Source organism: Lepisosteus oculatus, chromosome 7 (assembly GCF_040954835.1).
Source record: "Lepisosteus oculatus isolate fLepOcu1 chromosome 7, fLepOcu1.hap2, whole genome shotgun sequence".
Lineage (NCBI taxonomy): Eukaryota > Metazoa > Chordata > Actinopteri > Semionotiformes > Lepisosteidae > Lepisosteus > Lepisosteus oculatus.
Genome location: NC_090702.1, coordinates 21,212,148 through 21,227,894, shown reverse-complemented (window position 1 = coordinate 21,227,894; position 15,747 = coordinate 21,212,148). Strand labels below are relative to the sequence as shown.

General features: G+C 36.4%; 1 protein-coding gene across 9 annotated transcripts in view; it reads right to left on the bottom strand.

Moving 5' to 3' along the window:
- osbpl8 (oxysterol binding protein-like 8) overlaps nucleotides 1–15,747 on the bottom strand; it is a 120,379-nt gene that overhangs the window by 14,796 nt on the left and 89,836 nt on the right. For all 9 annotated transcript variants that reach the window (XM_015352872.2, XM_015352875.2, XM_069192269.1 and 6 more), the window contains 7 exons: nucleotides 11,324–11,394; nucleotides 7,976–8,056; nucleotides 6,531–6,632; nucleotides 5,416–5,619; nucleotides 4,765–4,849; nucleotides 4,143–4,314; nucleotides 2,986–3,223 (listed from right to left, as the gene is read on the bottom strand). In XM_015352872.2, coding sequence (XP_015208358.1) covers nucleotides 2,986–3,223; nucleotides 4,143–4,314; nucleotides 4,765–4,849; nucleotides 5,416–5,619; nucleotides 6,531–6,632; nucleotides 7,976–8,056; nucleotides 11,324–11,394 — 953 coding nt within the window. The remainder of the gene's footprint in view (nucleotides 1–2,985; nucleotides 3,224–4,142; nucleotides 4,315–4,764; nucleotides 4,850–5,415; nucleotides 5,620–6,530; nucleotides 6,633–7,975; nucleotides 8,057–11,323; nucleotides 11,395–15,747) is intronic.

Genomic DNA, 15,747 nt, shown 5'->3' with positions numbered 1-15,747 from the left:
TGAAACAGTTTTGATGTTCTGCACAGAATATAATACAATTTCACTGCTGAGCATTGTTGGATGACGAGACAGAAATGATTTAAGAATGGTCTTTCTTATACTGATGGCTTGACATTATTTTCTAAGATAACGTATTCCTCAAATTTTAAGACTAAAATCTTAATCCATTATTCCCCTTTTCCAGAAAGAAACAAGTGCAACCTTGAAAAATGTCTGATTTTCTGCACTGTAAATGAGTTTAAAATACCTCAGTTTAGCTTTCTTCTGTGTCAATTCAAATTTTACAACTTACTTAAATCACAATCGTGTTTTTATTCTAATAGATGAAGGTAATGCACAGTTCAATAGTTCAATCATGAAAGGAAACCGTTCTGATGAACATACTGTAATAATGCACAAAGCTGAGAGAAAAGGACCAATATTCTGGAATAGGAAGACATTCTTAGATCTTCATGCTTTCATCAATCAAGACTCACAAAGTATTGAAATGAAAACACAAAGAAAAAAATAAAGCGGTAAGAGGGATTTGAGATAATATAATGGATTTAAACCTGACATTTTAATTAATCACTTGTCCATCTATTCTCCTGATTAATTGCACTATTAATTGGAAATGGTATGCAAACAGCAGTTTATATTCCCATATCTGATAAAAAATAAACAGATGATCTGACTGCTCATTATAACAGACCTTGGGAGGACACATTATTCAAATTTACTTCAGGATGAGAAGAAAATCAAATAAAAGTAAGTGCCAGTGGCATTCCTATTAATTAGCAATTAGACCATGTCTCAGTTTTTCCATTTCATACCCATTATTCACATTCTCACTCATCTGAAATTCCAACAACTATTTTTTGTGTCAGCAAATGGCAGAAAGTTTCTACCCCACAATTGTACAATGTACGTTCAAGGAGCTTTCTTCTTATTTCATGAAGACTTTACTATTCATGTGCATTACCAGATCCATCTCTTTTCTTTACATTTCTCTTCATTATGGGTAGATTTCTATTCAGTTCTGCCTGGTCCCCACGTAAAAGGTGTCCAACAGGCCAGCAAGTCTACAGTATATCCTAATGCAGTTCATCTAAAGCCAGTAAGTGGGATCTAGACAGATCTTAAGTACAAATGTAGAGCAAACCCTCATACACATTCATACAATACTGCATCAAAAGATCCTATGTGTTACATTAGAGGTATTCAACCCTGGTGCTGGACAAACCCAGTCTTATAGCTTAAACATCCAATTTATTGAAGGTTAGGAAAATTTGAAATAACTGATTAAGGAAGAAGCTTCTTCAATTAAGCAAAGTCTGGTCTTTGAGAGCTAAAAGGTATTCTGATGTTATTTCAGAATGATCTCTAAAATGACTATACCTAATTATATTATTACTGATTTGCCTTAGCAGATGCACTTATCCAGGGTTAGTTATGTATAAGGTGTCTAAAGAGATCACAGTTAAACTGTTCCAAGGTTGTCAAAACGCATTTTATGGTTACCTATAAAATATGCTATATAGTAGTTCTCTAGGACCAGGGTTGGAGACCCCTGCTTCACACACTTTACTAATACATAATCCATTGATCCCATCATAAAACACTGATTTTGTTTCAAAGCATTTTCAGTCGTTTTAATGCTGAGAAACAATAGTAATACTGTTTATGATGCTTCAAGATGAATTAATCAGCAAATACACCTGTGAACCACTGAAGCACAGTGAACAGAAGCCTCTTTTAGCTATAATGTCTGTTTGCTCAGCTTAAAGCCTGCACTGGACAAATGCCTTAGTAATATGAGCACAAGGGTTACAGATTCTCCTTCATTTCAAGAGGCAATTTTAAATAAAGTACAGTAGACATATTCCTTTGTTTAAAAACTTTTTTGTTTTGTAATTTTTGTATCATCTTATTCATAGCAAATGACTCATTTATGTATTAAAATAACACCCATTTCATTTAAATCTCCATTTCATCTCACCTATAAGGTTCTGCATGGCTTCGCGCTCCAGTACCTGTCTGAACTATTATCGCCCTACTCCCCACCTCGCAACCTTCGCTCTTCTAATTCTGGTCTCCTTACTGTCCCCAAGCCGGTCTACATTGTATGGGTGACAGGGCCTTCTCCTGTTATGCCCCCAGGCTCTGGAACTCTCTGCCCAAGGATATCAGAGAGTCACCTTCTCTAAACTCCTTCAAATCCAGACTCAAAACCCTCTTCTTCAGAAAAGCCTTTACTTAACTGGTCCATTCATCACCCCTCTGCTCTTCTTAGTACCACCATCCACGGTCTCCTCTATATATTGTAATTGTGTTTTATTTTGTGTATTCTTCTTATTTATTGTTGTATTCTTCTTATTTATTGTTATTGTCATCCTGTAAAGTGCTTTGAGAAGCCACCTTTAGCGCTATATAAACACATCTTCCAACCTCACTACACCCAGTACACTAGTATTTTCAACATAATGGCAGCTTTAAAGCATTTGTATTCATACCCTATGCATGCCCTGTATCCCTGATGTTCTGAGATTAATTAATCAGATCAGAATTACGCAGTAGGCTTTCTTAATTAAATGAGGGCAGTTAAGGAAAACCAAATGATATATTTGGATGCAATTGCATAGGCTTCTAAGAACTTGAACTCCTTCTTTTGCAAATAAAGACACCTTTGGAAAGATTAAGGTGTGGTCTGAAATACATCTCACCCTCTAAATTTGTTTAATTATAGAGATTAGGATCAGGTGATATTTTAATTAATGCTGTAGCACTCTCATGATGTAAGATAGGCAGGTACTGTACATACTGCATATTAATGATACACTTAGGGATGAAATGACCACCCCCTTGGTTATCTAGGATAATAAAGATCCACATTATCGTAGCTTTTGGATATTACACCACTATTACAATAATAAATGTGTGTGGCAAGGGACCTGTGCAGACTCATCTTGGTCAGGCCCAAATCTCCTGGTGTGTGGCCTGTCTCACCTCTCCCAGCTCCTCGTGGGACTGCTCCACATAGGTAGTCTCTCTCAACATGTCATTCGGCTCCAAATCCACGTACGAGTCGTCCTGCCTCTCAGAGGTGTCAGAGTCGCTCTCCTCACTCTTCTCCAGCCCGTCGTTGTCCGACTCCTCGTGGTCCTGTTCGTTCTCCCGGTCCGACTTGTCAGAGTAGAGGTCGCTGTCCTTGAAGTGGTGCCGTTCAATTTCGCTGTCATTGAACCTGTGGCACATATAAAGAGGGAAAATGTCTCAGATATGATTCTTTAATTTTCAGAGTGAGTTTATATCAGTAGAAAGTGTGATTCTCACAAATCAGATTAAAACTGACTGAATCAGATTCACTGACTTGGTATAATTAAATTCTAACATAGTAAAAAATTTGAATTTCAAGCTATCACAACTATAAGGCAGAATTTTGATAATACTGTTACTGCCTTGGTCTTAAGGGAGTTCAACAGTCGTAAACACTAAATCAAACATGAGCTTCTATTATATGTAATATTTAAAAACACAAAAGATATTAGTATACTAAAAAAAGGTATACAGTACATGAATAAATACTCAGCACCATAAATTGTACTTTGAAAGTACAGTCTCTTTGTCAAGTACACCGGCACATTCATCTGTTGAAGTACTAAAATATTGCGTTCAGTATTTGCACACTGTATGTGAAAATTTTCAAGCATCATACAGTATATTACAGTATGAGCTTTTTACAATGTCTCATACATAGTATACACACGCAGGAGGCATATATGGTTCCTCAATATATAGTTATAATTCTAATACAAATGAATTAAGTATAATAGAATGTGCTGAAGTTATTCCGCAGTTTTCTAGTTAGAGAAGAGTCATTTAGGAAATTAATAACATCTGAGACTTTTGCCTCAGATGCTAAAACAAACAAAATAATAAAAAGTAAAAAAAAAAACAAGGATTTTTACTTTACAAGGAAATACAATCAAGAAAAAATATACACAGTAGCATATTTGAGCTATTTTCTGGCAAATGGAGTAGAACAGGTTTTGCACACTACTGTGAAAGGGTGAACTGAAGATGTGTTTTCTTCAATTACATGATCACACACTGAATGCATACGGAATGGCATGACTACAGGCGACAAGGGCGAGCTCTCTCACGTGAAGTTCTCGGTGCCAGGCAGGTTGTTGGCCCGCAGCAGGCTGTACAAGTTGACCTGGGAGTGCTCTCCGGTGGACCCCAGCTCGTGCTCTTTCCCCTCCCTGATCATAGTGCGCTTCAGCAGGCTGGAGCACTTCAGTGCCAGCTCCAGGGCATCCATCCAGCACCGCCCTGCGCGCACAGCACAGCAGATCAGACAGCCAGCCCCTCGCCGACGTGCACAGTCAGGACCGAGCGGACACCCTGTCGCCGAACTCCAACAGAGATTTCAACCGGTGTAACAACTTTAATGGTTATTATTACAGCTTATCTTGGATATTGTGCACTCCTTAATTTACATTGATCTGAATGTTCAAAAACATGACCACAACAAACGCAAGGTTAACTATGGATAAACAACCAATGTAAAGTACTACATTCAAACTACTGTATAGCCAAACTGGTTGTAAATACATACCTTATTTAATCAATAAGGTAATGAATTTAATGTGGAAGGACAAAAAATGAAATTCCAGGATGATGTAACACTACCTAGGCTGTGGATGAAGTCACGCAACCGTGAGGTCTGATGTCCCAGACCAGTTTTCACTGCCACCATGATTTGCTCTTTGACATCCTTACCATCAGATTCAGAAGCAGCCCGGAAAATGAGGTGACTGCTGGGTAAAGGCTGAGTAATGGAGCCCACAGCTTCTCCTTTGGGGCCCTAAAATGAAAGTTTATCTTTCAGACTAAACAAAAAGAGACTATTTCATTGTAAATTCTGGCTGTACAGTTTCTAAGCTTCTAGTAAGTAAGATTGCTGTCTAATTTCCTACAGCATTTCTTACAGCATTTATTTGCAACATACTTACTGGGTATGAATACATTTGAATATTGCATATTTAGAAAAATGTGCTGATATTTGTGCTGATCTGTTTTTCATTCGCCATTCATTCATACAACAAATGCTGTGGACACACTTAAATTATGTTTTTGCTATAACCAACTTTTGGTTATATCGTATCAAAGACATTAACTGATTTAGAGTAAACTGTGCATAATCTTTAAGATGATACTTTTCAGCAACCCTCCATCTTTCTCCCATTACGTGCAAAACAAATTTTCAGGACTGTCCCTGCTTGACTGAAAAATGCAGCTGAACAGAACGACTTGGAAGGGTGAATAGGCCTCAGGCTGCATCATACTGCCTGATTTTCGCTGAGCGAATGTGAGGCAAAGATCAAGGCCAGGTGTTTAGCTGAGTGAGACAGTGGTGGGAATTGGGCTCACCTTGACAGCCCAGATTGACTGCTCCAGTGGGTGGAAGAGCTTGAAACAGAAGCCGTCCTTCTTGGATGGCCGCTCAATGAGTTCGCAGGCATTGAGCAGCACTGTCCCCACCCACTGGCCATTTTTCGGGGTCTTGTAGATCAGCAGGACCCCTGGCTTCAACACACACCACAGCTTTGTCCAGCTCTTCAGTGTCCCCCGAATCTGCAACAGAACAAAGATTTCAAGCTTTTCTTATTTGGTTAAAACAAACACCATTTAGTCATTCCTTTGTACTGGGGCCGCCTGTACACCATTTAAAATTTGACCCACTGATGAAGAAAGCTAGATGAAAAATAACTGTCGTCCCATCTTATTATCAAATCTCTTGTCACCCATTTTGGCTTTTTTGCAGTTTACAGTATGTACCAGCATCCTGGTGCTGATGCTTAAAGGAGGGTTCCAGAAAAAGGACTAGTTTCTAGATGCCTCAAAATGTAGAACAAAACTCTTTTTTCTGTCCCATGAAAGACCACCCCACAGATTTTAAAGCTGGACATCAAATACACATGGGATAAGCAATTACATTCCACATCTCAATGTCTGATACATCAGTACGCATTATTGCTGTATTACCTAACCGCACTCAGCATTTTTATAATCTTTTCTCATTAAGGACTACCTGACTCTATCTGATCTGACACAAATTCAAAATGGCAAAGGACTGACAAAATCCTCATTCTTTTTACTGCTCCATGCTCTAAACTGGTTAGAGAAAGCAACTTTTCTGAGACAATAGAACGCAGAAAGGTATTAAGATAATTAAATTATGCTAGTTTTCATGTTTCCCCTTTGCTGACAAACACTTAAATACACTCCGGGTGAAGTAATTGAAAGCAGATGAGCGTAACGTATGTAGTTTTTCTCCTACTACAGGGGGAGACTAGAAAAAGAACTTTAATGCATGGTAACGTAATACTCCAATTTTCCATGCCAGATTTACACACTCCAACTTACTTCATACAATAAATGGTTTGGCTCCTTGTCTCCTTTTGTGTTACAAAGGTTTAAGGAGGACATTAATGTTTATTAAGAGCAGCTTTGTTTGCAGTTTTATATTAATGTAGCATTCTGACCTTCAACCAGTCTGCCATGACAATAACTGAAGGATCTGTAATTGTGCTGAGTAACTCTTTAGTAGCTCTCTTCTTTTCTTCCCTGTAGTTCTTCTTCTGGACCTACAACAAACACAAACAAGAGATCAGAGCAACACGTACACTGTTGTGCAAAAGCCTTTGACAACTGAGATTCACAGACACAAACAGGACGCTAGAAGACCATCATTAATCTACTGAGAACCTAGTGTGGCCATTTTGAATGTTGCTGGTACAGCTTAGTTTGGATGAGAAGTAAGCATTTACAGTAGCACTGTTTAATCCACATTGACCAGAGCCTTGGGATTCTGAATTGCAACTGAATCAAAATTTAGGATTGTATGTTAAGCGGGAAATATGAAGTACCCAACCCTACGTTATGCATTGCAAAATACAGGTCTATCTTACAAAAGAATGACTGAAATATAAATTTACCACAGAATTGTGCTTCAGCAAAATGAATGATAAACATTAACTGAAATGAGTAGAACAATGCAAAGTGTCTCAAACCTTTGCACATGCGATGTATACAGAATAGAAGACACAATTATTCATCTGAAACAATACAGTATCTAATTGTAATTCATTCTCCTTCAACAGCTGTGCACTTTGAGGTGATGTATTTTTTCTGCATCAAAACATATAATACAGCTAAGGATATAAATGTTTTGATTGTAAGGGAGGACTGGTTAGCTGTATACGATACATTACAGGTACAGTGTAAATGAGACACTTTAAAATACATTTTTGTGAATGACTACTTTGCATCACTATTATGTGATAAATGGTTCCCTTTCTTATTTATTTATACAGATCGTGAAAACACTAAACCTCCCAAAATATTTTAAAAGGCTGATAAAGACAACTGTAGAAACAATGTTGTTTTTAACAAAGCCAAAATAATCATGAAATAATTTATTCTTAAATGTAGCTTTACACATATAATAAATGTTTTTTAATAGCTAGAAGGAAGATATTTAAAGGTGCAGAGAAGTAATGACAGAAGTCAATTTAAAATCTCTGCTCCACGTCCTAACCCTCAAATATTATAGAAAATTACTGTGATCTGTAACTATAGGCTGAATTATTGGATTTGGCAGGCAAATCATCCATTTCTAGACTGCTTGTGCTTTAATCCATCATCAATTGGCCCTGAAAACATAAAACTCAGTGAAAATGTCATGGATGCAGCAAAATAACCATGTAGTGAAAGAACACTATGCCATCCAAAGAAGCTAAGTTTGGTGTACAATGTAGCTTTTAAGTAAACCTCAAATAATTAATTCCTGAATTTGGTTCATCCTTCCTTCGAAACACCCATTAAGTCTTTTTTTCATCGTTGTTGCAATGTAACTACTAACACTGAGAAAATGTCTTCATTAAAAACAAAACACGAAGAACGTAAACCATGTTTTAAATGTCCTTGCCTTGAGAGATTCCTTTTTCGTAAGCTTGCTCCCAGAAGAGGAGACATCCTTGTCAGAGCCATTGTAAAGCTTTGATTCCGACTGCAAAGAAACAATTAACCACCAGTTCAGCTCTGCACAGTGAAAATATATTTTGCCATGTTTTTAAAGTACTATTCATTTTAAAATACGTTAGGTATTGTCTAAACGTACTGTATGTTCAGTTTGTGTGTATGAATAAGTAAAGTGGCAGGGATAATCAGAGACAAGAACTAATGCAATTTTAATCTGAAGCAGAAAACAGATCAACTTTGAGACTTTCAGAGAAAATGTTTCCTTCATAGCTCTATAGGCTCTTTAGCTTAGAAAATCTATGCATATAACCTTGGTACATTATACCCAGTGTGATAGCATAATGATTCTTAAAATCACACTATTAATAGGAAAGTAAAGAGTTCTATGTTCATTTTAAAGGTAGCATCCCAAATGTTAGGCTCTAGAACACAGAAAAGTAGAGAACAAGAGATTAAGAGGAGTGTATCCAGACATCTTTGTTGATTAGGCTAACAAGATATATTATTAACACTGCTCACTGTAAAATGCAATTTATACTTAATTAACAGATGACAGCTTCCATTTTCCCCATTTTGATTATATCCATTGTCAAGGTTATGAAGTGACAAAGACAACATTTTATGAAGACTTTTATGAAGACGTCTAACAAAAAGACTGGCATTTGCTCTTTTACAGTATATGAACTCCCAGTCTACAGCCTATGGAACTGTAAGGCAAAAATATGGTCATGAACCAGCTGTATTTTCTATAAAATAATCATATAAAACTGTTGTTTAAAATAAAATGCTATTTAAATAATTTCTTAAATATTTTTTAACTTTAGATAAAAAAATGTTAATGTAACACTAATTATTTTCAGACAAAATATATCATATCTTCACAAAAAAACAGTGTTTAAAAATGCTAGTGAAGTGGCAGCAAGAACATGAAAATTAACATAAAATTATAAATATTTAACCTTAATATGTCACTTTATAAAATAGAGAATAGCGAAAAGGCTTTTAAGTTACATGCTCTTACTGCTTCAAGTGATTACATTAGAATTTGAAGTTGCTAAAGAAGTGGCCCAATATTTTTAGTGTCTATTATTTTAAAGTGTCTCTTCTGAAACTGGGCTGATACATTTTTAAAAATTGTATTATTTTACAATGATGAGAATGTTTGTGATAAATTCTTAAACTTCTCACATGAAGCCATTGAACACTTTAACATTATAGCCATTAGCAATTAACACCATATTCCATGCAAGTTAAACACGTTTACACATTTTTATTTCTAGTACAAACATTGATTATTATTTTGTATTAACATTTTTATCCAGCTAGGAAATACATTTACATCTCAACATCTAAAAAGCACTGTCATATCTACTGCCCTCCTTAGCATAGTTCAGGTAGTTAGTGTGATTCTAAAATAATGTTACTTCAGAGGAAGCATTTATGGTGTCTGGTGATTGATCAATCAATTGGCAATGTTTTCACTGAAATTCTGTGAATAAATTAATCAATCCATCCATCCTTCCAGTTCAGAGCTGAGGAGGAGCCGAAGCCTAATCCTGGCAAGCAATGTGCATAAAGCAGGATACACCCTGGATGGGGTGCTAGTCCATCGCAGGACATACACAGCTACACAGACACACACACTCACACCAGGGTCAATTTTCCCAGAAGCCAATTAACCTACAGTACCAGTATGTCTTTGGACTACAGGAGGAAACCAGAGCACACAAACACAGGGAGAACATACAAACATAATTTGTGTAATGTACTGTAGATTAGTACTGCCTGCTGAAGTAGTACTGGTATAACAAGGTATTGTATGGCATTTGATTGCATTACATTTACTGATTTATGTAGAGTAGACACAGGGACATTTTGTAAGGATTAAAAATGAGTGGGATGGGAATCTAAGGTTAGAACTCGGGGTGGGATTTCAATTGAAACACAGTAAATGTTTCAAAGTGAGGAACTGTTGCAGGGCAAGTTAACTCTGGAGAAACAGACTAAGTGAAATGCCAGCACAGACTCTGGATTGCAGATGAAACATGCAGGTAAATAAATGACAATAATTAATTAATTAAATAAATAATTAAATAAAAAAAGCTCGGTATGGGCAAGAGATACAGTATTGTTTATGACTGTTCCTCAGTTTAAATCCTAGCTGAATTCCCCAGTAAAATTTTCCAGTTTTAAATAATTTTAGTTGAAAAAAGTGCCTAAGGCTTTAATATAAAGTAAAATGCCTAAAGCTTGAATTTGTTTTTAAAATGGAAAAGACAGATGTACAGTATGTACTTTTTAAGTTTTAGCTTATATAGTGTTTTGCAGACTTTGCAGGTTAAAATACAAAAGTGGGTATGCTCAATTGACAATACTTCCTAAAATAAACTATAGTCATACCATGAATATTAAACATAAAATGTTTTTTTCCCTTTAAAAAAGAAACTGATGACGTTCTGAAAAAAAAACATTCTTTAGTCTTCAGAACAATGATCCAATAAAATTGCTAAAACTGTAAATGCTTTTTGCAGTGTCCACAAAGATAGTTGTCTTATATTTGCAAAGCCTGTGTCCTCCAAAACTGTGCTAGGATAAAAAAGCTACTTCAGAAATTGTATACAAGGATACAGCTACAGTAGATGTCAGTCATATCAATAAAAAGATTTCCAGAATAATCAATTTCAGTGCTTCCAACTGGGGTGGCAATGGGGTGTGATAATCAGACACTCACCTGGTCATACACTGAGCAGGACGACAACGTTTGTCCTTACGTATAATATTGTCTTTCAGATTATTTTTTTCTACAGTGACTGTGTTTCAATCCGAAGGCCTGGTGTAATACTATACAAAATTTCATATTACTGTCCTTTCTGATTAACGACTAGCTGTTTCTGCTCCATCCCACCCTTCATTCTGCTGTATATCTGTATATTGCTTATAGTTTATAGTATGTGATATCATTTCACATGATGCCTTGGAATTGATGGCTTTAATGAAAAATTACAAATTAAAGTTTTTATGACTGTTGTAATTCACTGAATAAATTGCACATAATTGAAAGGCAAAGGTAACAAATCTTACTAGATTAATTAACAAGGAAATAGGAACTAAGATCACACAGCAGAACTTCCTCCTTGGGAAGCAGTACATAAATCCTAGAAAATGGTAGTGCAGGTGTGACTCAATAGAATTTACGAATGTACTGTACAACAAATGTGCTGTTTCACGTTTATTTTATAAAATGTGTCCCAAACCACTACAATTTAAAAATAAATACAAATTATGCAATTCATACCTTGCTTTTAGACATGGAATGAGTGGAGTCTTCTTTGAGCTGTAAGACATCGTCTTTTCCCCTGTCAAAACCTGCAAAAAGCAAACATACAGAGCTGTGAGGCAACAGTGAATCTCATGGGCTGCATGTATAAAAAGGGCACATTGTGACCTGACAACTGATCACAAGGGGAAACTCCACAGTGTTTTCCACATAAGTGTGAAAAATACAATATTTGTTAATTTCGTAGAGATGAAGATGAAAAACAATCAAATTGTTACTGCAATACTCGTATATGAAGAAAACTGTATGAACTTTATTATCTTAAAAATATTATGAATCAAATAATTAGATTTTAATGCAATGCAATCTTGTTTTAACCATGATGTATTTGCTGTGTCATGAAAACCACAATTTTAACTTCAATTTTCTTTGACGCAGCTGAAGTTAATACCTTACATTCTAATTTGAAATGCATTTTGTCCTTTCAGACAAATGTCAGATGCGTTTTCATGGTTATAGACATTAACTTAAAGCTCAGTTCTTGTTTTTCAGAGACTACACCACAGACCAAGGCACTTGACAAAACAAAGGCATCCTTGGAATTCAATGCTGCTCACATAAACCTGTTTTATGAAATGTGACCAAAAAATAGTTTCTAGCTAATCAAGACTCCTAAAATACATTTGGCTTGCATCAAACTCCTTCAGTCTCATCTCTTGAGATTCCCAGTCTCCCAGTTATTTTCCATCTCCCGAGCTCTGCATCAAAGTTCATCAGTGTTACCTGCTCCCCATTTGTAAAGTCAAGGAAATGACAGTGAACCCCACAAACTGCTGAATCTGAAGCTTAGCAAAGACTCTCTAGAGCTTTATGTCTTGTGAACTCAGAGGGTACTCAGTAACTACTAAGAACCTAAACTGGCAGCTGGCTCCACCTGTCTTTAATAATAATATATTTCTATAAAATATACACTGATAAAGGATGCACACATGAGCAACACTGTATCCTGTACTGAAAAGACCTCATGGATCCAGAATACTGCTTCAGCACATCATCATACTGAACAGACACAGAGGCCTAAGGGTTAAGGAAGACACAGAGTTAAGGTTGACCATAACTCTTCCGATTCAGCCTCTCTAACAGCAGGACATGTTGCAGAGAACTAAGAAACACCAAAGCCACAGCAGATCTGCAGACTGTGAATTCTGAACAACAACAAAAATTGGTCATAGATTAGATGTTTGTTTTCCACCCCACCAACCACCCTAAAGCTGAAAAGTGCCATATCCTTGGCAAACAGTCCAGCAAGGACTCCTGTAATAATAAGATCTCAACATGCATAGCAAAGACGGTTGACAAGAGACATGATAGCATAAACTCTCTTGAAAAGAAACAATACCTTAATAATACTTGCAGTTCCATTAGCGAAGAAGAACTGCAACTTGACATCTCAATGAGGCTAAAATAGGAGTGAATTTAATTAACTGCTTTTTCTTTTCTGTGACTATATATGACCTGGTCTTCAATAACTAATGAAAAGCTATAAATAACAGTGAAGGAACAGATGCGATTTACCTTACATATTTTTCAGAAATTCAGATCACCAGGGGGAGAAAAACTTCATGAAAACACTGCTTCTTGATACAGTATGCGCGTTTCAATGTTCAAATCTTCTTTTAAACAAATAACTTGATAATGAATCTGGCACTGGGCACAAAAGCTTCGAAAATTACCCTGTAAACATCCCAATGAATTGTAACATTCAATAAAACTTTAAAGCAGTATTATATAACAATAAACTGAAAACAGCCTACAGTCCACAGATGACAGTTATCCTTCAGCTCAATGTGGGTACATGATGTATTGCCCTGTTTCTTGGAACTCATTAATAAGAAACATCATACCCTCTGGGGCATCATCAATAAATTTCAACTTCAATCCCCAAATGCCTTGCAAAACAGGATATTAAAACTCTCCGCATTGTCTAGCAGCCTGCCTCAGACATCTCGCTTTACGTTTTCACCTCAGTGGAGCAGTCTTTGATAGATCGAAGACGCGACCTTCAGAACCCAGGTTTCCTGAGTATTTTAAGATCATCAAAGTTTCCCTGACTCATTTCCATTTGTCTCTCCTGGCACGGATTTGTGAAGGGCTAACGGAAAGGTCACCAGCTCCCACTGTCATTATTTCAGAACAGAGGGCAGTGTGTCCCACCCAATTCAACTGCAACAATTCCATTACAAAATATATATTTTTTAAAGGGCCTCTTAAACTTATTAATAAGACCCTAATGTTCAATTAAGATTGAAAACAAGAGATGTTATATATTATATATATTTACTTGCCAGTCTTCATGTAATCTATTCCTACCATTTACAGTGTAGTAAAAAAAATGTGCATCCCCTTAACATTTTATAATTTTAAATATTTAGACATACTGTATTACCCTAACCTAGTCCTCACGAAATCCAAACAGTAGCTAAAACTAACCTCATCTGAGAAATAACACAAAAATTATATATCATTATATAATTATATATAAATCATATATAAATATGTCATTATATATATATAAAAATCAACTAGCATTCAATATCAAACCGGTGCTTTTCACATACCTCACATATAATGGGTTAAAAAAGAGTGAAAAGTAAGTATAGCAAACTGACCAATTTTTCAAATAAAAAAACAAACAAAAAAAAATCTCTTTGCTGCTTCTTCCAAGAAAAGCACCACTATGGAGATGGACAGCGGTGGCTACTAGCGAACTAAAATAACTGAAGAAACAGAATGACTTGAAAATGTAAAAATGTGTTATTAACTTGACGTTCACCACACATAATATATTTAGAACCACATTTACTAAACAACATTGAATAAAAAGGTCTTGAAACAAAAAAAAAAATCAGAGTAACTCTTCCATGCACAGCTCGAGTCAGAAAGGCAGAAGGAACCGGCTGGGCTGTAAGAAGACGGCTCTCTCTTCGGCTGCTGTCCATCTTCAGCCCTGCAGGACTTCTCTTTAAGCAGCCACACCGACTAATTGGCTGCATCTCCTCTCCCCTGCAGGAGCCTCTTCCCTCCACTGAGTCATGTCACTCCCATGGCTATACTAATTAACACTAAGCGAAAAAGTGTGTGATCTGTTTTCATTCTTTTTAGAGTGAGGTACGGTAGTTTGTTAACCGTTCGAAATTGTAACTTGAAGTTTTCACTGGCTTGCAAAGGAAACAAATTTCCCCCGCCAAAAACAATACTAAAAACTACAAAAACGATTTTGTGAACACAGCATCTCCTGATTGCATTATTACTGAAATATTTATTTTCTGTTTAAATTGTACATGGTAAACACTGCAACATGGTTAATAGATACAGTAGTTGGTTATGAAGTCTTCTGCATGCACTACCAACGAGAACTGATTTATACAGATTCCTACACCTGAGTGGACAAATACTGCTTCTCTAACCACAGATCAAGGATTAAAGATCTACAGGACCATATGTTCCATACTATCTAAAAGCAGCTGCTTTCATTCGTGTCCAACATATATTGGCCAGGGGATACTAGCCTCTCACACCCTCCACTGCAAGTTCACACTTATTCCATCTGGGAAACGCCTCTGTTTCACCAGGTGTAACATAAATATACACAGGAAATATTTCATCATCACTGCAATATCTCTTTCAATATCTCTTATCTTGCTGTAACATTGTTGCACTGACTTCTTGGTTGGTAAATGTTGTCTGTAATTGTGTTGTTATGTTGCGAGTGTGATGTAAAGCAGTTTTTCCCAAATGGGACAATAAAACTTGAATTGAATAGAGCAGTGAAATGTTTCATGCAGAATTTCCTTGTCTATTTTTTGTTCTTGTACTTTGACTTCCAAGATCCTTCCTGTTTTCTGGCAACACTAAGAAGGGAAATTGTTAATGGTCTAATGTCAATTTAAACCAGAGAGTTGGAAACTGCTGCTTTAAGATGTCAACTCATCTTCTGTAATCCCAGTGCTTGACATTAGCTGTGATTTAAATGGGAAAGAGCTTAGTGACATGAAGCAAACGCAAATCGCTGACCACACTGCTTTAATTAATTGGATATCCTCTCTAATTAAAGATATCGGACTCATGATAAATTTAAAAACAAGCACTAGTACAGTACTTAGGATCTACAAGTTCAGCCTTCATTGTGTCAATATATGTCTATATATAATATATTTCTAATAATAATAACAATAATTCCTTACACTTATATAACGCTTTTCTGGACACTCCACTCACAGCACTTTACAGGTAATGGGGACTCCCTTCCACCACCACCAATGTGCAGGATCCACCTGGATGCCATTGTGCGCCAGAACGCTCACCACACATCAGCTATCAGTGGGGAGGAGACCAGAGCGATGAAGCCAATTCATAGATGGGGATTATTAGGGGCCTAATAT